This window comes from Petromyzon marinus, chromosome 66 (assembly GCF_048934315.1).
Source record: "Petromyzon marinus isolate PM22_M1 ecotype Great Lakes invasive population chromosome 66, UKy_Petmar_22M1.pri1.0, whole genome shotgun sequence".
Taxonomy (NCBI): Eukaryota; Metazoa; Chordata; class Hyperoartia; order Petromyzontiformes; family Petromyzontidae; genus Petromyzon; species Petromyzon marinus.
This window is the reverse complement of record NC_133732.1, coordinates 3,789,011-3,815,122: the sequence shown is the minus strand read 5'-3', so window position 1 is coordinate 3,815,122 and position 26,112 is coordinate 3,789,011. Positions and strand designations below refer to the sequence as shown.

General features: G+C 53.4%; 1 protein-coding gene across 1 annotated transcript; it reads right to left on the bottom strand.

The window, feature by feature from the left end:
- Positions 1-1,145: 1,145 nt before the first annotated feature.
- Positions 1,146-23,228, bottom strand: LOC116957893 (uncharacterized). The gene is made up of 4 exons (XM_032980335.2): positions 23,078-23,228; positions 16,583-16,662; positions 12,208-12,357; positions 1,146-8,237 (listed from the first exon to the last, which is right to left on the bottom strand). Exons 2-4 carry the CDS (start codon positions 16,608-16,610, stop codon positions 7,108-7,110), a joined length of 1,308 nt encoding a protein of 435 aa, XP_032836226.1. The 5' UTR covers positions 16,611-16,662; positions 23,078-23,228; the 3' UTR covers positions 1,146-7,107.
- Positions 23,229-26,112: the final 2,884 nt, after the last annotated feature.

Genomic DNA, 26,112 nt, shown 5'->3' with positions numbered 1-26,112 from the left:
TTTCATTAAAGCGTGTTTTTGTTTTTTTTTAAATTTGTTTAAATATTACTTATTAACTTAGAGTTAAAAAGCAAGAGGTGTCGTAAAAGTTACCACAGGGGTAAACTGGCTTGTGGCGGCCAAGCGTTCCTTCAACGTCGGCTCTTCCTGTCATTGCGAAGCAGAATTCACCAAGCGTTGGATTGTTCCCCCCCCAACTAATGGGGAACACGAGCTGGATCTATACCGCCGTGGGACAGGCGAGTTTTACCCTACCGAGGGCGGTGTCGTCGCAACAGTAATCCCCGAGGATCGCCACCTTGTCGTAGTGGAGAGGTTTGGGCGTTCCACCGATCCCAAGAGCGAAGTCCTCGGGAGCCTGGCGGCAAAGCGAAACGAGAGGTTCCAGACTAAAAGCTATACAAGAAGTCCTCCATGGCTGTGGAACATGTGGACGGGGGGGGGGGCTTTGGGTCTCAACGGCTGCGAAGGCGGACGACGAAGGCTGGAAGTGGCTCCGGTTGCCTCGACTCAGCCACCCAAACGCGTCAAGGTGGCTGAGTCGAGCCACTCGACTCGGCCACCCAAATGCGTCAAGGTGGCGTCGATCCCACCCCTCGCGCACCGGGAGACCCCCCCCCAACCCACGTAAATCAACCCCCCAACGCAGGCTTTCGCCAGGTCAGGAAAAGTCACAGCAGGCGATGGGACGATTGGCGAAGGAGGCTGGGCCCGTGAAACCTCGAAGCCCTCGGTCAAGACTCCGCACGCAGGAGGCAAAACGCGTGGATGGTTCTTTGGGCACCCGCACCGGGATCGAGGATTCCCCCCCCCGCCCAGCTCTACGGCTGCAACATCCATGGCCCACTTCGAGACCCAACGTCTCGACGCCGGAGGTTTGAATCGCCGCCAAAAAGAGAAAGGAAAAGGAAGCCAACGGGGCACTGCGGATCCCCACTTCCACCCGGGAGACCGCGTGGCTCCTCGTGCCCAAAAATCTGCAGATCCACAACTGGGACTCATCAGCCACCTCAAGAGCCGCCACCGAACTTGATGGACATCATCCTCGAACCAAGAGGGACGACTGCCGCCGCCGACGACGACGACAAATATGCACGAAGCGGACTATGGCATCGCAATGACAGACGACTCGTGGGAGGCCCGTGTTGCATTAACGGTGATTTAATGAACTCGCGCGCGTGAATCTTTATTCGTGGGGCGGTACAGCAAATCACATAAACACGACACGAATCGTGAAACACAATTACAGAGTCGTTCATGGAGCAAGCGATATCGCGATAACCGTCAAGTCGCGAAATGTCATATCGTATTGTAGATGTTTCAGACCTGCAACTGCCCACTCACGCCGCTGCTTGTGGAAGGAGCATTCACAAGAGGAAGCTCTAAACGGTGGGGGGGGGGGGGGTATAAATGGCCTACTCTTCCACGCTGCCAGACGTATTTGGAAGGGGATCGTATCTTATCGCGAGAGATTTTCATCACGCGTCGCTGTTCGATAAATCCACTCTTTGCGTTGGACGAGTGTGCGCTATGGGCGCCAGTAGGAAGCCGGCAACCCCAGTAAAAAGCAGGAGAACAAAATAAATCAATATAAATGAGATTACTGCTGCCCAAACAATGCCTGTCCACAGCCCTCCACTCCACGACCAATCTACTTTGCTTTTTCTTCTTTCCATATTGTAGATTTACTCTCGCCGCCCCACCTGTTAACCTACCTCTGGGGGCTAGAGTACATCAAACGCCCTTAAGATTCGCGCTAAGTCCGCCAGGCTACAAATGATGGTACGATGAAAACTGACGGAAGAGGAGGCGAATCCGTAAGTCAAAGAACTGTGGAACGGGGACGTTGTAGTGTGATCATAACTCCATAAACTTATATAGGTCATAACTCTGTCTAAAAGTAAAAGTCCTTGCTGAAGAGGAAACTGATCGCGAGTCAAAGTCAGGTAAAAGTTGGGCACTGTAGTGAGATTGTAACGCCTTAAACTTACATATGTCGCAGTGAGATCGTTAACTCTTAACGAAAGTAAGATTCCTTAAGAGAAAACTGATTGCAAATCAAAGTAATGTAAAATGAGTGTGTCGTAGTGAGAATGTTATTACTTGAACTTTACATATGACGTAGTGGTGAAATCGTAACACTCTCAACTCAAATAAGATTCGTTGCTTAGGAGAAAACTGATTGTAAGTCAAAGTAATGTTAAAGGAGTCCGGTAGCGAGATCGCGACTCCTTAAAGTTACGTGACGAGTCGCAGTGAGCTCGTAATTCTCTCAAGTCCCGGACTGCCCGTTGTTCAGGGTGACGTCATCACTCCCACGACCCCTGACGGGCAGTCTAAAATTATAGAGCGATCATAACATGTCACAAGTAGAAAAAAACGTATCCAAAGTCAAAGTATGGGTGTCGTACTGAGATCGTGACAGCCATACACTCGTAAGAGCCGTTGCTAGGGACTGCACAATCACTCCCACTGAACCAGCCAATCGCCTATCAAGCCAACCCTCAGGCGTCATGGCCACGTTGCTAGGGACTGCATAATCACTCCCACTGGACCAGACAATCGCTTCTCAAGACAGCCCTCAGGCGGCATGGCCACGTTGCTAGGGACTGCACCATCACTCCCACTGGACCAGACAATCACCTGTAAAGACAACCCCCAAGCATCATGGCCACGTTGCTAGGGGTTGCACAATCACTCCCACTGGACCAGACAATCGCCTGTCAAGACAGCCCTCAGGTGGCATGGCCACGTTGCTAGGGACTGCACCATCACTCCCACTGGACCAGACAATCGCCTGTCAAGACAACCCTCAGGCGGCATGGTCACGTTGCTAGGGGTTGCACCATCACTCCCACTGGACCACACAATCGCTGGTCAAGACAGCCCTCACGCGGCATGGCCACGTTGCTAGGGGTTGCACCATCACTCCCACTGGACCAGACAATCGCCTGTCAAGACAACCCTCAGGCGTCATGGCCACGTTGCTAGGGACTGCACCATCACTCCCACTGGACCAGACAATCGCCTATCAAGACAACCCTCAAGCGTCATGGCCACGTTGCTAGGGACTGCACCATCACTCCCACTGGACCAGACAATCGCCTGTCAAGACAGCCCTCAAGCGGCATGGCCACGTTGCTAGGGGTTGCACCATCACTCCCACTGGACCAGACAATCGCCTGTCAAGACAACCCTCAAGCGGCATGGCCACGTTGCTAGGGGTTGCACCATCACTCCCACTGGACCAGACAATCGCTTGTCAAGACAACCCTCAGGCGGCATGGCCACGTTGCTAGGGGTTGCACAATCACTCCCACTGGACCAGACAATCGCCTGTCAAGACAACCCTCAGGCGTCATGGCCACGTTGCTAGGGACTGCACCATCACTCCCACCGGACCAGACAATCGCTTGTCAAGACAACCCTCAGGCGTCATGGCCACGTTGCTAGGGGTTGCACCATCACTCTCACTGGACCAGACAATCGCTTCTCAAGACAACCCTCAAGCGTCATGACCAAGGTGACTTTCTCTCAAACAACATGGCCACCGCGACGTCCCAATTGCAACATTGCCGGCACGTCATCACTCGGTAAATCCCAGCTGGTTTGTTAGTAATGTTGATTTTAGCGTTGTTATTGTCATTAGGCTGCGTTATTGTGACGAGTGCTCCAGACCAAACGTACGTTTCATCGTCGTAATGCTCTATTTACTTTGAGTTAAGAGAAAATCGGATCTTAAACCGAACTTAGGACATTGCTACTATGTCGTAGCACGTTCTGTACTCTGGCCATCACCTGACCTTATACCCGCAATTTGCCCAACCCAACTGCACCAACACCCATAGACAAATGGCCTCAAAGGGCGATGGGGGCCGTACCCGTGTTAGCCTCTCTCTCTCCCACGTTTTCACCGACTCTTGCCCTACCCCGTATTGTTTAACATCTCACCAGTGTCACTGTGATCCACGCGGAGCAGAACAAACACCATGGGTGGCTGTCATCCACCAAGACCGCTGAACAGCGGCAACAAAGCAACTCATCGGCCGAGAACAAACGTGGCCGAACGCCCAATGAACCCAGCCGTCAATTTGCAAGCCGTGTGGCCGTTCCAAAAGTCCGTTGCCAATCTCTGTGGCAGCATGCTGTACCAAATAACAAGTGGTATTGCTGCATCCATCCGCCTTCCTGTAAAGCATCTGAAGGCGTCGCTGCTAATGAGATACGATCCCAACCGAAACACGGTGCATTGCCGATGGCTGTGTAACACATGTCAGCTTTCTCTTAGGAGGAACCACACAGCCAAATGCTCGGCACATCCGCTAAAGATTCTCCCACGAACTTAAGGAGAGGTCTGATACATCAAGTAACAAACCAGTCAGCTGAGTCGGACAGACTGGCAATGGCGGTTTCTCCCACTAGAATAATAATTCGGTCCCGTTTGTTGTCTTTGTTTGGAGTCCCAGTGTGTGTATTGCAATAAATGATACTTAATTTCATTAAGTATAATTAAGCCTCACAGAGTCTCAAGGGGATTCAGAATTAGTTCTGAGGCCATCTTCCAGGGCCAACTTCTGCTTTATTCCACCTCTCTCGAAAAACAACACCCGGGGGCCACCAATTCCGTGAACCTCACCCAATAATTCCTCTATCCATGTTGAGGACCCGGACCACCAGACTGTTTCATCTCACCCATCACATTGTCCAACGACCGCACCTGCCGGTCACAACAACTCACAAACTCACCCAACCCATCCCCACCCACTCACTCACTCACCCACTCGCTCCATAATTCACTCACGCACCACACTACAAAGTCACAAACACTTCTTCGAATGCTTCTTCCCTTGCACTACTCCACTTGGGAATTCCCTCCTCTCATCGTCATCATCGCCGCCTCAATTCCCCCCCCCCATCATCCCGAAGTTCGCAGAGTAACCTCGCTCAATTCAAGAAAGGCATTAACACTCTCATCTATGTCACCTTCAAGAGGTACTTGTTTGTTGCCCACACTCGGGAGCGAGCTTCCGTCACAAGTTCAGCACTTCCTCAAAAACTATTCAAACAACAAAAACCGATCCCAACAGATATTACAACCGAGCTCATACCCGTGTGAGTGTGTGTGTGCGCGCATGTAAATATTCACGTCATACGGATTCGGCAAAAATAAGTCTTATGCTTCACGATGCATGCAATCAATCCGTCAGGCAATTCACGAATCTTATGTTAAATTCGTGCAAGATTATCGTCGGTTGTTATACACCGCTACAAGTTTCAAGAGGATGGCAAACGCCACAGATCAACTTCCACGTAGCGTCGAGAGGCCAAAACCAATCACGGGGCTGACCTTTGCCATTTCCAATTCACTCGACCGCCTAACGCTCGTCTCAATCCGGATCGGAAGACCCTCCGGAAAAGCAAGGCACACCCCAAACGTGTGCCCAGTGTCGACAAAGTTGCGCAGACCTGGCCTCATTCCCCCGCGTTGCCTGTAACAGGCTGTTAGGACGAGCGGTGCGAGCAAGCGCCTGTTATGGTAAGTGCAGCACACGAGGAGGGATGGTGTGGTTAACACCACGCCCGGCTGCCTTTGTCTCACCAGCGCCGAGGTTGACTACACACACCGCACCAGGTACTCATTCGACGCGGGGGGGGGGAGAAGAGACCCAGGACCGGGTTCAAGGTATTCGCAGTCACTGTTATTGGTAATAGAACTCTGGGTCGCAGGCCTCGTAGCGCGGCGAGCTAACCAATGTGCCACCACTCCACCGCACACTCGCACCCGATTATAAGACAACCCTCCCGGCAACGTTAAAGGTCTAAAACACAGGGGGAGGGACAAAGTGCATCTTCGTACAATCCGGAGAATGCAGTGAACACTTTTCTCTTTTAATTTACCACCTCAGCCATGCTATGCGGCCCCAATGCTGTGGGTGGAGTGCTCTCGCTAATAATCATAATCCGGGAAAAACCCGGCAGCATTTGCGCCGAAGGTTGTCCGCGGGCCGTGGACGCGCGAGTCACACGCCCAGCGTGACCCCGGTGTTCGTTTGGTTGATGGCGCGCGTGACCTTTCGGCCCTCGTCCGGCACCGTCACGATCCCCGCTCGCCCTCTGCGGCACGACACGCGAGTCCGGATGCCACGCGAGGCTTCACGCAAACCGGACCCTCGAAGTCCGCACATTCTGCTGCCGCAGCGGCTGCTATCACAGAACTGCAGCTGCACAGTATTCCCCGCGGCTGCATGATCCGCTCCCGGCAGCTGTTGCCGTCCAATCGTTTTGCGCTGCTGCAGCATCTGCTGCTGCCACTGCTAGAAATTCATTATCAGCTGCTGCTCAGTCCGCAACTGCTGCACGTTGGCCCCGCTGCTGCAGAATCTGCGGCTGTATGGGCTGCTGCTGCTGCTGTTGCTGCTTGCGCCGCCTCTTTCCCTACCCGCGAGGCGCTTTTCACAGAGTCGCAAACCGCGGGGGGGTGGGTGGGGGGCGCCACGTCCGCGCTCTCTCTCCACCGCCGCCACGTTCGCCGTGGCCGGCGGCCAAGTTCGCCGTGGCGTCCGCTCAACGCGCCGCTCGTCCGCAGCGCCTGCGGGAGGGCGACCTCAGCGGCAGCCGCAACCTCGGCGGCGTCAGGTCCAGCGACGAGCTCGGCTCCGCGGCGCGACGAAAACCCCGGGTGGGGGGGGGGGGGGGAGGTCGAAAACCGGCCCGGAGTTGTTTTTGTCCCAACACGGCTAGGGACGCAGCGCGCTCCGGCGCGTCTCTCAGCGTGACAGACGCGAGGAGGTGGCTCCGTCTCGGCGGTTCGTACAACATTTTGCAAACGAGGGGGGAGGGACTAAAAATCATTTGCGGATCTTTCAGATGTCATTCAGAAAACCCGGAAATCGGGAAGTCGCCGGCGTGACCGCCGTCACTTAAGCGACTCGCGCAAATTCCTTCGTTTGGATTCCTTCTCCAACAAAGCCTTGCCCCGGCCGCCACCACCGCCGCCGCCGCCGCCGCCACCTGGCCACCACCACCGCCTGGCAAACACCACCACCACCACCACCACCTCCCGACCACCTCTCCGCCCCGCGGCCACCCGGCCAGCCGTCCCGACTCTCAATTGCTCCAGTCGACGGAGTGCGTTTTGGAATGCCTCTTGAGGTTGTTGATCCAGGAGAAGCCCTTGCCGCACTCCTTGCACACGTGCGGCTTCTCGCCCGTGTGGGTCCTGTAGTGCGTCTCCAGGTTGTAGCGGTGCGCGAAGCCCTTGCCGCACTCGTCGCACGCGTGCGGCCACTCCCCCGTGTGGGTCCGCGCGTGCGTCGCCAGGATGGAGGGCCGCGTGAACGCCTTGCCGCACTCGTCGCACACGTGCGGCCTCTCGCCCGAGTGGGATCGCGCGTGCCTCTTGAGGTGCGAGCGCTGCGCGAAGCCCTTGCCGCACTCGGCGCACGCGTGCGGCCGCTCGCCCGTGTGCTTCTGCGCGTGCGCCTTGAGCGAGGAGGCGTGCAGGAAGCCGCGGCCGCACACCTCGCACACGTGCGGCCTCTCGCCCGTGTGGATCTTGGCGTGCGCGTCCAGGATGCAGCGCTGCGTGAAGCCCTTGCCGCACTCGCCGCACGAGAAGGGCCGCTCGCCCGAGTGCTTCTTGGCGTGCACGCGCAGCGACGACGCGTGCAGGAACGCCCGGCCGCACTCGGCGCACGAGTGCGGCCGCTCGCCCGTGTGCATCTTGGCGTGCGTCTCCAGCACGGCGCGCCGCGTGAAGCCGCGGCCGCACTCCTTGCAGGAGAAGGGCTTCTCGCCCGTGTGCGTCTTCACGTGGCGCTTCAGCTTGAAGTAGTGCGAGAAGAGCTTGCCGCACTCGTCGCACACGTGCCTCACCTCGCTCGTCACGCTCGTCACCTTCTGCGCCGCGCCCGCCGGCTTCCCGCCGCCGCTGCCGCCGCCGCTGCTTCCGCTGCTGACGCTGCTGCCGCTGCTGCTGCTGCTGCTGCTGCTCGAGTTCGCCTGCGCGGAGCCCTTGACGGAGGCCCGGGCCGAGCGCAGGCGCCGCTCCTCGACCGTCGCCGTCCTCCTCCTCTGCTGCCGGTTGATGGACCAGGTGGCGCCGTGCAGGGACTTTCCGCAGTGGGCGCAGGCGCGTCGGCTCTGCTGGCCGTGGGAGCCGAGCCGGCCCCGTCCCGTGCCCACGCCGTCCTTCTTGCAGCGCTCGCACAGCGGCCCCGCCGCCGCCGCCGCCTCGTCTGCGGCACAGCGCGGGGAGCGTTAGGCGGTGCTGGTGGTGGTTAGCGATGAAGCACAAACTCAACACTGCACCATAGACTCAACACTGCACCATAGGCTCAACACCGTACCATAGACTCAACACCGCACCATAGACTCAACACCGCACCATAGACTCAACACCGCACCATAGACTCAACACCGCACCATAGACTCAACACCGCACCATAGACTCAACACTGCACCATAGACTCAACACTGCACCATAGACTCACCACCGCACCATAGACCCAACACTGCACCATAGACTCAACACTGCACCATAGACTCAACACTGCACCATAGACTCAACGCTGCACCATAGACTCAACACTACTTCCCAGACTCAACACCGCACCATAGACTCAACACCGCACCATAGACTCAATACCGCACCATAGACTCAACACTGCACCATAGACTCAGACCCTGCACCATAGACTCAACGCTGCACCATAGACTCAACACTACTTCCCAGACTCAAAACCGCACCATAGACTCAACACCGCACCATAGACTCAATACCGCACCATAGACTCAACACTGCACCATAGACTCAACACTGCACCATAGACTCAGACCCTGCACCATAGACTCAACGCTGCACCATAGACTCAACACTACTTCCCAGACTCAAAACCGCACCATAGACTCAACACTGCACCATAGACTCAACACTGCACCATAGACTCAACACTGCACCATAGACTCAACACTGCACCATAGACTCAACACTGCACCATAGACTCAACGCTGCACCATAGACTCAACACTACTTCCCAGACTCAACACCGCACCATAGACTCAACACCGCACCATAGATTCAATACCGCACCATAGACTCAACACTGCACCATAGACTCAACACCGCACCATAGACTCAACACCGCACCATAGACTCAACACCGCACCATAGACTCAACACCGCACCATAGACTCAACACCGCACCATAGACTCAACACCGCACCATAGACTCAACACCGCACCATAGACTCAACACCGCACCATAGACTCAACACCGCACCACAGACTCAACACCGCACCATAGACTCAACACCGCACCATAGACTCAACACCGCACCATTGACTCAACACTGCACCATAGACTCACCACCGCACCATAGACCCACCACCGCACCATAGACCCAACACTGCACCATAGACTCAACACTGCACCATAGACTCAACGCTGCACCATAGACTCAACACTGCACCATAGACTCAACGCTGCACCATAGACTCAACACTACTTCCCAGACTCAACACCGCACCATAGACTCAACACCACACCATAGACTCAACACCGCACCATAGACTCAACACTGCACCATAGACTCAACACTGCACCATAGACTCAACACTGCACCATAGACTCAACACTGCACCATAGACTCAACACTGCACCATAGACTCAACACTGCACCACAGACCCAACACTGCACCATAGACTCACCACCGCACCATAGACCCAACACTGCACCATAGACTCAACACTGCACCATAGACTCAATACTGCACCATAGACTCAACACCGCACCATAGACCCAACGCTGCACCATAGACTCACCACCGCACCATAGACCCAACACTGCACCATAGACTCAACACCGCACCATAGACTCAACACCGCACCATAGACTCAACACCGCACCATAGACTCAACACCGCACCATAGACTCAACACCGCACCATAGACTCAACACCGCACCATAGACTCAACACCGCACCACAGACTCAACACCGCACCATAGACTCAACACCGCACCATAGACTCAACACCGCACCATTGACTCAACACTGCACCATAGACTCACCACCGCACCATAGACCCACCACCGCACCATAGACCCAACACTGCACCATAGACTCAACACTGCACCATAGACTCAACGCTGCACCATAGACTCAGACCCTGCACCATAGACTCAACGCTGCACCATAGACTCAACACTACTTCCCAGACTCAAAACCGCACCATAGACTCAACACTGCACCATAGACTCAACACTGCACCATAGACTCAACACTGCACCATAGACTCAACACTGCACCATAGACTCAACACTGCACCATAGACTCAACGCTGCACCATAGACTCAACACTACTTCCCAGACTCAACACCGCACCATAGACTCAACACCGCACCATAGATTCAATACCGCACCATAGACTCAACACTGCACCATAGACTCAACACCGCACCATAGACTCAACACCGCACCATAGACTCAACACCGCACCATAGACTCAACACCGCACCATAGACTCAACACCGCACCATAGACTCAACACCGCACCATAGACTCAACACCGCACCATAGACTCAACACCGCACCATAGACTCAACACCGCACCACAGACTCAACACCGCACCATAGACTCAACACCGCACCATAGACTCAACACCGCACCATTGACTCAACACTGCACCATAGACTCACCACCGCACCATAGACCCACCACCGCACCATAGACCCAACACTGCACCATAGACTCAACACTGCACCATAGACTCAACGCTGCACCATAGACTCAACACTGCACCATAGACTCAACGCTGCACCATAGACTCAACACTACTTCCCAGACTCAACACCGCACCATAGACTCAACACCACACCATAGACTCAACACCGCACTATAGACTCAACACTGCACCATAGACTCAACACTGCACCATAGACTCAACACTGCACCATAGACTCAACACTGCACCATAGACTCAACACTGCACCATAGACTCAACACTGCACCACAGACCCAACACTGCACCATAGACTCACCACCGCACCATAGACCCAACACTGCACCATAGACTCAACACTGCACCATAGACTCAATACTGCACCATAGACTCAACACCGCACCATAGACCCAACGCTGCACCATAGACTCACCACCGCACCATAGACCCAACACTGCACCATAGACTCAACACCGCACCATAGACTCAACACTGCACCATAGACTCAACACTGCCCATAGACTCAACACTGCACCATAGACTCAACACTGCACCATAGACTCAACACCGAACCATAGACCCAACACCGCACCATAGACTCACCACAGCACCATAGACCCAACACTGCACCATAGACTCAACACTGCACCATAAACTCAACACAGCCCCATAGACCCAACACTGCACCATAGACTCAACACTGCACCATAGACTCAACACTGCACCATAGACTCAACACTGCACCATTGACTCAACACTGCACCATAGACTCAACACTGCACCATAGACTCAACACTGCACCATAGACTCAACACTGCACCATAGACTCAACACTGCACCACAGACTCAACACTGCACCATAGCCTCAACACTGCACCATAGACTCAACACTGCACCATAGACTCAACACTGCACCACAGACCCAACACTGCACCATAGACTCAACACTGCACCATAGATTCAACACTGCACCATAGACTCAACACTGCACCATAGACTCAACACTGCACCATAGACTCAACACTGCACCATAAACTCAACACTGCCCATAGATTCAACACCGCACCATAGACTCAACACCGCACCATAGACTCAACACTGCACCATAGACTCAGCACTGCACCATAGACTCAACACTGCACCATAGACTCAACACTGCACCATAGACTCAACACTGCACCATAGACTCAGCACTGCACCATAGACTCAACACGGCACCATAGACTGAACACTGCACCATAGACTCAACACTGCACCATAGACTCAGCACTGCACCATAGACTCAGCACTGCACCATAGACTCAACACGGCACCATAGACTGAACACGAACCCACGACCTCCTGCTGCTGCGGCGGCGCCACCTGACGTGAAACGGCTCTCTCAGCCTCGGCCCAGGACACCGTCAACTCGAGCGCTCGCCCCTCGCCCCCGCGCCCGACGTCATTGACGGCGACGTTTCTCACCACCCCCCCCCCCCCACTAACCTTGGTCTACGTCCTCGTCCGAGAACTCCATCTTGATGTAGCCTTGCTCCGCGTCGTCCAGGTACTCGGGGGAATCTTGGGCAGCCTCCTCCAGCTCCTCCTCTGGAGTCTCATTGGCTCGCTCGAGCTTCACGGACTTCACGCTCCGTGCTGCGCTCTCGGAACAAAGTGCAAAGCGAGCGCCGTTGTGTGAAGATGCCACGATTCCGGTTGAGTCCGCGCCGCCGGAAACTCAAAAGGGACCAGCATAGGAGTCTCATTTGCACTGATTGTGTGTGACCCTGTGTTGCAGTGTTGAGTCTATGGTGCAGTGTTGAGTCTATGGTGCAGTGTTGAGTCTATGGTGCAGTGTTGAGTCTATGGTGCAGTGTTGAGTCTATGGGGCAGTGTTGAGTCTATGGTGCGGTGTTGAGTCTATGGTGCAGTGTTGGGTCTATGGTGCGGTGGTGAGTCTATGGTGCAGTGTTTGGTCTATGGTGCAGTGTTGAGTCTATGGTGCAGTGTTGAGTCTATGGTGCAGTGTTGAGTCTATGGGGCAGTGTTGAGTCTATGGTGCGGTGTTGAGTCTATGGTGCAGTGTTGGGTCTATGGTGCGGTGGTGAGTCTATGGTGCAGTGTTTGGTCTATGGTGCAGTGTTGAGTCTATGGTGCAGTGTTGAGTCTATGGTGCAGTGTTGAGTCTATGGTGCAGTGCTGAGTCTATGGTGCAGTGTTGAGTCTATGGTGCAGTGTTGAGTCTATGGTGCAGTGTTGAGTCTATGGTGCAGTGTTTAGTCTATGGGGCAGTGTTGAGTCTATCGGGGAGTGTTGAGTCTATGGTGAGTCTATGGGCAGTGTTGAGTCTATGGTGCAGTGTTGAGTCTATGGTGCAGTGTTGAGTCTACGGTGCAGTGTTGAGTCTACGGTGCAGTGCTGAGTCTACGGTGCAGTGTTGAGTCTATGGTGCAGTGTTGAGTCTATGGTGCAGTATTGAGTCTATGGTACAGTGTTGAGTCTATAGGCAGTGTTGAGTCTATGGGGCAGTGTTGAGTCTATCGGGGAGTGTTGAGTCTATGGTGCAGTGCTGAGTCTATGGTGCAGTGTTGAGTCTATGGTGCAGTGTTGAGTCTATGGGCAGTGTTGAGTCTATGGTGCGGTGTTGAGTCTATGGTGCGGTGTTGAGTCTACGGTGCGGTGTTGAGTCTATGGTGCAGTATTGAGTCTATGGTGCAGTGTTAAGTCTATGGTGCAGTGTTGAGTCTATGGTGCAGTATTGAGTCTATGGTACAGTGTTGAGTCTATGGTGCAGTGTTGAGTCTATGGGCAGTGTTGAGTCTATGGGCAGTTTTTATTAAAAGCTTTCGTGACTGCAGGGATTCATATTCTTAGTTCTTACGGTAAAGTCACGTAGAAGGGAAACAATAAATTTATAAAAATAATAAAAATATCACGTATTATTTTATTGTTTCCCTTCTACGTGACTGTACCGAAAAAACCAAGAATATTAATCCATGGGCAGTGTTGAGTCTATGGCAGTATTGAGTCTATGGTGCAGTGTTGAGTCTATGGTGCGGTGTTGAGTCTATGGTGCGGTATTGAGTCTATGGTGCGGTGTTGAGTCTATGGTGCAGTGTTGAGTCAATGGGCAGTGTTGAGTCTATGGTGCAGTGTTGAGTCTATGGTGCAGTGTTGAGTCCATAGAGCGGTGTTGAGTCTATGGTGCAGTGTCGAGTCTGAGTAGTGTTGAGTCTATGGTGCAGTGTTGAGTCTATGGTGCAGTGTTGAGTCTATGGGGCAGTGGTGAGTCTATGGTGCAGCGTTGAGTCTATGGTGCAGTGTTGAGTCTATGGTGCGGTGTTGAGTCTATGGGCAGTGTTGAGTCTACGGTACAGTGTTGAGTCTATGGTGCAGTGTTGAGTCTACGGTACAGTGTTGAGTCTACGGGGCAGTGTTGAGTCTATGGGCAGTGTTGAGTCTACGGTACAGTGTTGAGTCTATGGTGCAGTGTTGAGTCTACGGTACAGTGTTGAGTCTATGGGGCAGTGTTGAGTCTATGGGGCAGTGTTGAATCTATGGTGCATCGTTGAGTCTATGGTGCAGCGTTGAGTCTATGGTGCAGCGTTGAGTCTATGGTGCAGCGTTGAGTCTATGGTGTAGCGTTGAGTCTATGGTGCAGTGTTGAGTCTATGGTGCAGTGTTGAGTCTATGGTGCAGTGTTGAGTCTATGGTGCAGTGTTGAGTCTATGGTGCAGTGTTGAGTCTATGATGCAGTGCTGAGTCTATGGTGCAGTGCTGAGTCTATGGTGCAGTGTTGAGTCTACGGTGCAGTGTTGAGTCTACGGTGCAGTGTTGAGTCTACGGTGCAGTGTTGAGTCTACGGTGCAGTGTTGAGTCTACGGTGCAGTGTTGAGTCTACGGTGCAGTGTTGAGTCTACGGTGCAGTGTTGAGTCTACGGTGCAGTGTTGAGTCTATGGCAGTGTTGAGTTTATGGTGCAGTGTTGAGTCTATGGTGCAGCGTTGAGTCTATGGTGCAGTGTTGAGTCTATGGTGCAGTGTTGGGTCTATGGTGCGGTGTTGAGTCTATGGGCAGTGTTGAGTCTATGGTGCAGTGTTGAGTCTATGGTGCAGTGTTGAGTCCATAGAGCGGTGTTGAGTCTATGGTGCAGTGTCGAGTCTGAGTAGTGTTGAGTCTATGGTGCAGTGTTGAGTCTATGGTGCAGTGTTGAGTCTATGGGGCAGTGGTGAGTCTATGGTGCAGCGTTGAGTCTATGGTGCAGTGTTGAGTCTATGGTGCGGTGTTGAGTCTATGGGCAGTGTTGAGTCTACGGTACAGTGTTGAGTCTATGGTGCAGTGTTGAGTCTACGGTACAGTGTTGAGTCTATGGGGCAGTGTTGAGTCTATGGGCAGTGTTGAGTCTACGGTACAGTGTTGAGTCTATGGTGCAGTGTTGAGTCTACGGTACAGTGTTGAGTCTATGGGGCAGTGTTGAGTCTATGGGGCAGTGTTGAATCTATGGTGCATCGTTGAGTCTATGGTGCAGCGTTGAGTCTATGGTGCAGCGTTGAGTCTATGGTGCAGCGTTGAATCTATGGTGTAGTGTTGAGTCTATGGTGCAGTGTTGAGTCTATGGTGCAGTGTTGAGTCTATGGTGCAGTGTTGAGTCTATGGTGCAGTGTTGAGTCTATGGTGCAGTGTTGAGTCTATGGTGCAGTGTTGAGTCTATGATGCAGTGCTGAGTCTATGGTGCAGTGTTGAGTCTATGGTGCAGTGTTGAGTCAACGGTGCAGTGTTGAGTCTACGGTGCAGTGTTGAGTCTACGGTGCAGTGTTGAGTCTACGGTGCAGTGTTGAGTCTACGGTGCAGTGTTGAGTCTACGGTGCAGTGTTGAGTCTACGGTGCAGTGTTGAGTCTACGGTGCAGTGTTGAGTCTACGGTGCAGTGTTGAGTCTATGGCAGTGTTGAGTTTATGGTGCAGTGTTGAGTCTATGGTGCAGCGTTGAGTCTATGGTGCAGTGTTGAGTCTATGGTGCAGCGTTGAGTCTATGGTGCAGTGTTGAGTCTATGGTGCAGCGTTGAGTCTATGGTGCAGTGTTGAGTCTATGGTGCAGTGTTGGGTCTATGGTGCGGTGTTGAGTCTATGGGCAGTGTTGAGTCTATGGTGCAGTGTTGAGTCCATAGTGCGGTGTTGAGTCTATGGTGCAGTGTCGAGTCTGAGTAGTGTTGAGTCTATGGTGCAGTGTTGAGTCTATGGTGCAGTGTTGAGTCTATGGGGCAGTGGTGAGTCTACGGTACAGTGTTGAGTCTATGGGGCAGTGTTGAGTCTATGGGCAGTGTTGAGTCTACGGTACAGTGTTGAGTCTATGGTGCAGCGTTGAGTCTACGGTACAGTGTTGAGTCTATGGGGCAGTGTTGAGTCTATGGGGCAGCGTTGAATCTATGGTGCATCGTTGAGTCTATGGTGCAGCGTTGAGTCTATGGTGCAGCATTGAGTCTATGGTGCAGCGTTGAATCTATGGTGTAGCGTTGAGTCTATGGTGCAGTGTTGAGTCTATGGTGCAGTGTTGAGTCTATGGTGCAGTGTTGAGTCTATGGTGCAGTGTTGAGTCTATGGTGCAGTGTTGAGTCTATGGTGCAGTGTTGAGTCTATGGTGCAGTGTTGAGTCTATGATGCAGTGTTGAGTCTATGGTGCAGTGTTGAGTCTATGGTGCAGTGTTGAGTCTACGGTGCAGTGTTGAGTCTACGGTGCAGTGTTGAGTCTATGGTGCAGTGTTGAGTCTACGGTGCAGTGTTGAGTCTACGGTGCAGTGTTGAGTCTACGGTGCAGTGTTGAGTCTACGGTGCAGTGTTGAGTCTACGGTGCAGTGTTGAGTCTACGGTGCAGTGTTGAGTCTACCTGTGATCTTCTTCTTGGTCCTCACCATCACTGCACGGTTCCACCCTGGAATGGGGCCGCCCTCGCTATGCTTGAGGGACCTTCGCACGACACAAAAACAAGTAACCTTGATGGGGGTTGTTGGGCCAAGTATTGTAAGCCAGTGGCACCGATTGAAGGCCGTGCCCGGCCGCCTTTGTACCCCCCCCCCCACCCGTGGTGAGGCGCGAGGCAAACAGCACCAAGCAGTCAACCTTGGGGGTGCACCAGAACCAGGTCGCATATTCTCTGTCGTTGGTGTTGCTGGCCGTGAGCGGGAATTGATCTCGGGTCTGTGCTGGCTTCGTAGCGCAGTGTGGTGCGCTAACCATTGCACCGCCGCTCCCCAAATGCACACACGCAGTGCACTAACCACTGCGCCACCGCTCCTCACACACACAGCGCGCTAACCACTGCACCACCACTCCCCACACACACACAGTGCGCTAACCACTGCACCACCACTCCCCACACACACAGTGCGCTAACCACTGCACCAACAACAACAACCGCCATTCGCCACTAAGTGGCGGTGACGTCACTACGACGCTTGTGCCAGGCTATGTGCACCCTGAGGCCACGTGAAGTGTCGAACGCCCACTGGCAGGAGGTCACGGGGCAGACCCAGGTGCCACGGGTCGACTGACTGAGATGACTGGCTGATGCACCACCTGTGCCCCCTACTGTGCCAACCTGCTGTGCTTCAGCCACCCGGCGCTCCGCTCGTTGTTGTGAGCGTCGCTCCTCCGCCCTCCGTTGTTGTTGGAGGGCGACTACCTCTAACTGCCCAGTAGCGTCCTTCACGAGCCTCCTCCACAGAGGCCGATCTTGACACCGCTGGTACCAGTCATTGGCAAGTCCACTCAGCTCCACGTCCTCCTGTACCACATCACTCCATCTCTTCTCTAGCACGTGCCGCGCCCGTTTAGCCCCCTCAATCCGGCCGAACAAAAGGTGTTTCGGCATGCGATGGCTGGACATGCAGGCTACATGACCCAGCCATCGCAGCCTTGCCCGCCGGAGGAGCTCACCGATGGGACCTTGCCCAGATCTTCCAAGGATTTGTGAGCTCCTCACACAATCCAATCTGGTTAAACCCAGGATGGATCGTAGGCAGGCCAGCCTAAATGTTTCTAACTGGCGAAGATGTTCCATTAGGGGGGTCCACGTTTCGCAAGCGTAGAGAAGAGAGGGAATGACCGTGGCCGAGAAGACCTGAAGCTTAGTGCGGAGCGACAGACCAGGTAACTTCCACACAGCGTTATGCAACCGATGAAAAGATATTGCCGCTCGACTCATTCGGAGTGAGACCTCTGCTATTAAACTGGAGCCGGTCATAAGCACACTGCCCAGGTATGGGAAACTCCACTATCTCCACAACTGCCCCATCACCGATTGGGAGTTGTGGGGGTGGAGTGTCCGATGGTACAAAATACCCAGGCAGGTGCTTAGTTTTGGTGGGGCTGATGGTAAGGCCCCACCTCTTAGTGGCATGCTCCAGTCTCAGCGGCAGCGTCTCCAACTCCTCCTCTGAATGAGCAGCTATTACCAAATCATCAGCATACATAACGTGGTTGAGCAATAGGGAGCCATCCCTTGACCGCACCCGGGCATCGATCAGCCTCCCATTATATCTGTACCAAATGGAGATTCCCCCGGTACAGCTATTGAAGGCTTCACGAACTACGTGGTCAAAATAGATGTTAAATAATGTGGGAGCCAGAGGACACCCCTGTCGCACCCCAAGGTGTACAGGGAATGGCTCTAACTCCCGACCATGTAGTTTTACCCGGGCCCGCTCACCATCATGAAGGTCCTTAATGATCGTGAGCAGAGGGTCAGGTACTCCAAAAGCACGAAGAACCCAGAGCCCAGGCCTACTGATGGTATCATAGGCCTTGACAAGGTCAATAAAGCAGAGGTGTAGGTCTTGTTGGAATTCCCTACACCTCTGCTGTAGCAGACGGACAGAAAATATGGCATCTGTGCAGGACTACCCTTTCCTGAAACCGCATTGGGGCACCGCAAGCCTCTCCTCAGCGTGCCTGGCAAGGCGATGTTGAATAATCCTTGCCAGGACCTTTCCCGGCACACTGAGGAGTGAGATGCCCCCGTAGTTGTTACAGTCTGTGCGGTCCCCCTTCTTAAAAAGGGGACCACCAGGGCATCCTTCCAATCCTGCGGAACCCGTCCAGTGGTCCAGACTGTTGTTATGATATCATATAGGGCAGTCTGTGCACAAACGCCACTCTCCCTCAGCATTTCGCTTGGGAGATCATCTCTGCCCGTTGCCTTTCCTGGTCTCAGACTCCGGATCGCCTTCAGTACTTCCTCAACAGATGGCACCTCAGCCAGCCACTCACAGGGGGTGACTTCTTCCAATATTTGAGGCACCGCAGCCTCAGCAGGGTCATCATCACTTTGTGCCACGACTCCCCACACACACACACACAGTGCGCTAACCACTGCACCACCACTCCCCACACACAGTGCGCTAACCACTGCACCACCACTCCCCACACACACAGTGCGCTAACCACTGCACCACCACTCCCCACACACAGACACTGCGCTAACCACTGCACCACCACTCCCCACACACACACAGTGCGCTAACCACTGCACCACCACTCCCCACACACACACAGTGCGCTAACCACTGCACCACCACACCCCACACACACAGTGCGCTAACCACTGCACCAACAACAACCGCCATTCGCCACTAAGTGGCGGTGACGTCACTACGACGCTTGTGCCAGGCTATGTGCACCCTGAGGCCACGTGAAGTGTCGAACGCCCACTGGCAGGAGGTCACGGGGCAGACCCAGGTGCCACGGGTCGACTGACTGAGATGACTGGCTGATGCACCACCTGTGCCCCCTACTGTGCCAACCTGCTGTGCTTCAGCCACCCGGCGCTCCGCTCGTTGTTGTGAGCGTCGCTCCTCCGCCCTCCGTTGTTGTTGGAGGGCGACTACCTCCAACTGCCCAGTAGCGTCCTTCACGAGCCTCCTCCACAGAGGCCGATCTTGACACCGCTGGTACCAGTCATTGGCAAGTCCACTCAGCTCCACGTCCTCCTGTACCACATCACTCCATCTCTTCTCTAGCACGTGCCGCGCCCGTTTAGCCCCCTCAATCCGGCCGAACAAAAGCTGTTTCGGCATGCGATGGCTGGACATGCAGGCTACATGACCCAGCCATCGCAGCCTTGCCCGCCGGAGGAGCTCACCGATGGGACCTTGCCCAGATCTTCCAAGGATTTGTGAGCTCCTCACACAATCCAATCTGGTTAAACCCAGGATGGATCGTAGGCAGGCCAGCCTAAATGTTTCTAACTGGCGAAGATGTTCCATTAGGGGGGTCCACGTTTCGCAAGCGTAGAGAAGAGAGGGAATGACCGTGGCCGAGAAGACCTGAAGCTTAGTGCGGAGCGACAGACCAGGTAGCTTCCACACAGCGTTATGCAACCGATGAAAAGATATTGCCGCTCGACTCATTCGGAGTGAGACCTCTGCTATTAAACTGGAGCCGGTCATAAGCACACTGCCCAGGTATGGGAAACTCCACTATCTCCACAACTGCCCCATCACCGATTGGGAGTTGTGGGGGTGGAGTGTCCGATGGTACAAAATACCCAGGCAGGTGCTTAGTTTTGGTGGGGCTGATGGTAAGGCCCCACCTCTTAGTGGCATGCTCCAGTCTCAGCGGCAGCGTCTCCAACTCCTCCTCTGAATGAGCAGCTATTACCAAATCATCAGCATACATAACGTGGTTGAGCAATAGGGAGCCATCCCTTGACCGCACCCGGGCATCGATCAGCCTCCCATTATATCTGTACCAAATGGAGATTCCCCCGGTACAGCTATTGAAGGCTTCACGAACTACGTGGTCAAAATAGATGTTAAATAATGTGGGAGCCAGAGGACACCCCTGTCGCACCCCAAGGTGTACAGGGAATGGCTCTAACTCCCGACCATGTAGTTTTACCCGGGCCCGCTCACCATCATGAAGGTCCTTAATGATCGTGAGCAGAGGGTCAGGTACTCCAAAAGCACGAAGAACCCAGAGCCCAGGCCTACTGATGGTATCATAGGCCTTGACAAGGTCAATAAAGCAGAGGTGTAGGTCTTGTTGGAATTCCCTACACCTCTGCTGTAGCAGACGGACAGAAAATATGGCATCTGTGCAGGACTACCCTTTCCTGAAACCGCATTGGGGCACCGCAAGCCTCTCCTCAGCGTGCCTGGCAAGGCGATGTTGAATAATCCTTGCCAGGACCTTTCCCGGCACACTGAGGAGTGAGATGCCCCCGTAGTTGTTACAGTCTGTGCGGTCCCCCTTCTTAAAAGGGGGACCACCAGGGCATCCTTCCAATCCTGCGGAACCCGTCCAGTGGTCCAGACTGTTGTTATGATATCATATAGGGCAGTCTGTGCACAAACGCCACCCTCCCTCAGCATTTCGCTTGGGAGATCATCTCTGCCCGTTGCCTTTCCTGGTCTCAGACTCCGGATCGCCTTCAGTACTTCCTCAACAGATGGCACCTCAGCCAGCCACTCACAGGGGGTGACTTCTTCCAATATTTGAGGCACCGCAGCCTCAGCAGGGTCATCATCACTTTGTGCCACGACTCCCCACACACACACACACAGTGCGCTAACCACTGCACCACCACTCCCCACACACAGTGCGCTAACCACTGCACCACCACTCCCCACACACACAGTGCGCTAACCACTGCACCACCACTCCCCACACACAGACACTGCGCTAACCACTGCACCACCACTCCCCACACACACAGTGCGCTAACCACTGCACCACCACTCCCCCCACACACACACAGTGCGCTAATCACTGCACCACCACTCCCCACACACATGCACAGTGCGCTAACCACTGCACCACCACTCCCCACACACACATACAGTGCGCTAACCACTGCACCACCACTCACACACAGTGCGCTAACCACTGCATCACCACTCCCCACACACACAGTGCGCTAACCACTGCACCACCACTCCCCACACACACACACACAGTGCGCTAACCACTACACCACCACTCCCACCCACTCGTTCACGACTTCTGTGAATCTGACCAACAGAGGTGGTGGTGATGATGGTGATGATGATGGTGGTGATGATGATGGTGTTTGTGATGGTGTTGGTGATATGGTGGTGGTGATGATGATGGTGATTGTGATGATGATGGTGATGATGTTGTTTGTGATGATGATGGTGATGATTGTGGTGGTGTTTGTGATGATGGTGGTGATGGTGACGATGGTGATGATGGTGGTGACGATGATGATGATGGTGGTGATGTTGTTTGTGACGATGATGGTGTTTGTGATGATGATGGTGATGATTATGGTGTTTGTGATGATGGTGTTTGTGATGATGGTGGTGACGATGGTGATGGTGGTGATGGTGTTTGTGATGGTGGTGGTGATGGTGTTTGTGATGATGGTGGTGGTGTTTGTGATGATGGTGGTGATGGTGACGATGGTGATGATGGTGGTGACGATGATGATGATGGTGGTGATGTTGTTTGTGACGATGATGGTGTTTGTGATGATGATGGTGATGATTATGGTGTTTGTGATGATGGTGTTTGTGATGATGGTGGTGACGATGGTGATGGTGGTGATGGTGGAGGTAGAGGAGGTGGAGTCGGTCTTGACGAGGTGGTGTTGACGAGGTGGAGGTGGAAGAGGAGTTGGTGTTGACGAGGTGGAGTCGGTGTTGACGAGGTGGAGGTGGTGAAGGAGTAGGAGGTTGACGAGGTGGTGGTGGTGTTGACGAGGTGGAAGTGGAAGAGGAGTCGGTGTTGACGAGATGGAGGAGTTGGTGTTGACGAGGTGGAGGAGTTGGTGTTGACGAGGTGGAGATGGAAGAGGAGCTGGTGTTGACGAGGTGGAAGAGTCGGTGTTGACGAGGTGGAGGAGGTGGTGAAGGAGTAGGAGGTTGACGAGGTGGTGTTGACGAGGTGGAGGTGGAAGAGGAGCTGGTGTTGACGAGGTGGTGGTGAAGAGGTGGTGGTGAAGAGGTGGAGGAGTCGGTGTTGACGAGGTGGTGGTGGTGGTGTTGACGAGGTGGAGGAGGAGTCGGTGTTGACGAGGTGGAGGATTCGGTGTTGACGAGGTGGAGGAGGTGGTGAAGGAGTAGGTTGACGAGGTGGTGGAGGTGTTGACGAGGTGGAGGTGGAAGAGGAGTTGGTGTTGACGAGGTGGAGGTGTTGACGAGGTGGATGAAGAGGAGTTGGTATTGACGAGGTGGAGGTGTTGACGAGGTGGTGGTGGAGGTGTTGACGAGGTGGAGGAAGAGGAGTTGGTGTTGACGAGGTGGTGGAGGTGTTGACGAGGTGGTGGTGGTGAAGGAGTAGGAGGTTGACGAGGAGGTGGTGGAGGTGTTGACGAGGTGGAGGTGTTGACGAGGTGGAGGTGGAAGAGGAGTTGGGCCCTCACCTCTAGCGCCTCCTGCCCCTCGCCTGCTCCTCGCGCCACCAGCTGCGACCTCTCGCCCCGTGACGTCAACCGCCAATCTGGTGGTGACGTCATTTCTCAGTAGGCGGGGATGTTACCATACGTGATGGCGTCATCAGCCGATCTGGTGGGGACGTCATTTCTCCGTAGGTGGGGGGTTGCCATACGTGACGACGTCACCAGCCAATCTGGTGGTGATGTCATTCCTCAGTAGGGGGGGGGGGGGGTTAGTACACGTGATGACGTCTCGCAGATCTGGTGGGGACGTCATTCCTCTGTGGGGGTGGTCCCATGCGTGATGAAGTCAACCGCCAATCTGATGGTGACGTTGTTTTTCAGTTCGAGGGGGTGTTACCACACGTGATGACGCCATCGCAGATCTGGTGGGGGCATCATTCCTCTGTGGGGTGTTACCACGCGTGATGACGTCTTCACAGATCTTATGGGGACGTCATTCCCTTGTGGGGTGTTACCACCGTCGATGACGTCATCGCAGACCTTGTGGGTACGTCATTCCTATGTAGGGGTGTTACCACCGTTGATGACGTCATCGCATATCTGGTGGGGACGTGATTCCTCAGTGTGGTGGTGTTACCATGGGCGATGACGTCACCGCCCTCGCGTCATCCCATCTGTTCTCTAGCACGTGCCCATTCACCCACACACGAAGTGATTGTGGCGTCACCACCTCGCCTGTGCCAGGCTAGGTGCACTTTGAGGCTGCCACGTGAAGTGTCGAAGGCTCTCGCTGCTGGCAGGAGGTCACGTGACAGATCCAGCAGGTGCCACGGGTCGACTGAGATGCGTGGTAGAGGCACCACCATCAGCTGTGACCCCCCCTGCTGTGCCAGGCTAGGTGCACCAGGAGGTCACGTGACAGACCCAGCAGGTGCCACGGGTCGACTGAGATGCGTGGTAGAGGCACCACCATCAGATGTGACCCCCCCCCCCCTGCTGTGCCAGGCTAACAAATCGTTGACGTTTAGATCCATGATCGTCTCATTCTTTCACTAAGTTTCTTGAACCAGCTGGGCCAGTTAGGCAAAACTTAGCCCCACTTTTCACCCAATCTCTACCTCCACGAGTCCCTATATATTTATGTATCTCTATGAGTCTTGCTATCTCTGTGTATGGGTTTTTATGTATCTCTGAGTCTGTAGATATAAAAGGGAAATTTGTGAATGTGTGTCCGTTCTAAATGTTTAGCATACTTCCCAAAATGCAACACACTTGAAATTTGCCATGTGGGTAGCTTCCAGACTGTACACAATGCAAGGCCGTGTATTAATCCAAGAGAAGAATCCAAGTCTCGAGTGAAACCGGACAGTAGAGCTAGTCTATGTATACGAGTCTATATGTATCTCTATTAGCCTACATGTATCTCTATGAGTCCATGTGTATCTCTATGTATCAGTGTAACCCTATACATCTCTCTATATATCTACGAGTCTCTATGAATCTCTATCGCTACGAGTCTCTAATGCGTCTCTGAGTCTCTATGTATCTATATGAGTCTCTATGTATCTATATGAGTCTCTATGTATCTCTATGAGTCTATCTCTACGAGTCTCTATGAGTTTCTATGTATCTCTATGAGTCTCTATCCATACGAGTCTCTATGCGTCTCTGAGTCTCTATGCATTTCTATGAGTCTCTATGTATCTCTATGAGTCTATCTCTACGAGTCTCTATGAGTTTCTATGTATCTCTATGAGTCTCTATCCATACGAGTCTCTATGCGTCTCTGAGTCTCTATGCATTTCTATGAGTCTCTATGTATCTCTATGAGTCTATCTCTACGAGTCTCTATGAGTTTCTATGTATATCTATGAGTCTCTATCCATACGAGTCTCTATGCGTCTCTGAGTCTCTATGCATCTCTATGAGTCTATGTATCTCTACGAGTCTCTATGTATCTCTATGAGTCTATGTATCTCTATGAGTCTCTATGTTTCTCTATGAGTCTATCTCTACGAGTCTCTATTAGTTTCTATGTATCTCTGTGAGTCTCTATCCATACGAGTCTCTATGCGTCTGAGTCTCTATGTATCTCTATGAGTCTCTATCCATACGAGTCTCTATGCGTCTCTGAGTCTCTATGTATCTCTATGAGTCTATGTATCTCCACGAGTCTCTATGTATTTCAATGAGTCATTATGTATGTCTATGCGTCTCTATGTTAGTTTATTAAGTTTGTTGATCCGGCTGGGCCAGGATTGGGCAAACCGTAGTCCACTTAGCCCATGTCTCTACGAGTCTCGATATCTCTCTGTATATGGGTTTCGATGGATATCGATGAGTCTATATACGTGTAAGGACAGGACGGCTCCCCGTGGCCATGGTTACTAATTGCCTTGACAGGAACAGACAGGGTCACGTGAGGATAAGTGGTCGTCAATAGTAACTGGGACAGAGACAGACAGGGCCAGGTGCGGTGATAGAGAGTTCGAGGGGAGGGGGGGGAAAGGGGCGTGGCCGGGTCGTGAGGGGGGATAAAAGCCGGCGTGGAACGGGGCTCTGGGCTGCTGCTGCTGTGGGGGAACCGAGGAGCTGCCGCCGCCGCCTCCATCATCATCGTCACCTTGGAGTGGGTCGTCTTCATCGTCTTGGACCGGGCACCTTGTGGTCTTGCGAGGCGAGAGTTTCCCGCATATCGCCCGCATACACATATAACCCGCGGACGCATATACCCCGCAAAAATAGCGTTTTGTGTAAAACAAATTTCAGACAGCCGGCACCTCCACATACCCCGCATGCATTCATATATTTAACGTCGTTACCGCACCTTAATACCATCATATTAATACGAAGTTTACATTTGTAATACATTCCACTATCAATCGTTAACATTAAAATCATAACGTGCACAAATAAAACAAACGAACCGGAAACGAGTGAACTAAAAACAGTAAATAAGTAACAAAAGTAAATATCTAATAAGTAACACATAGCTATGTAAGTACAGTTTTAGCACTGGTAGATTGCGCACTGCGCAGACAATAGCGGCACTACGGTAA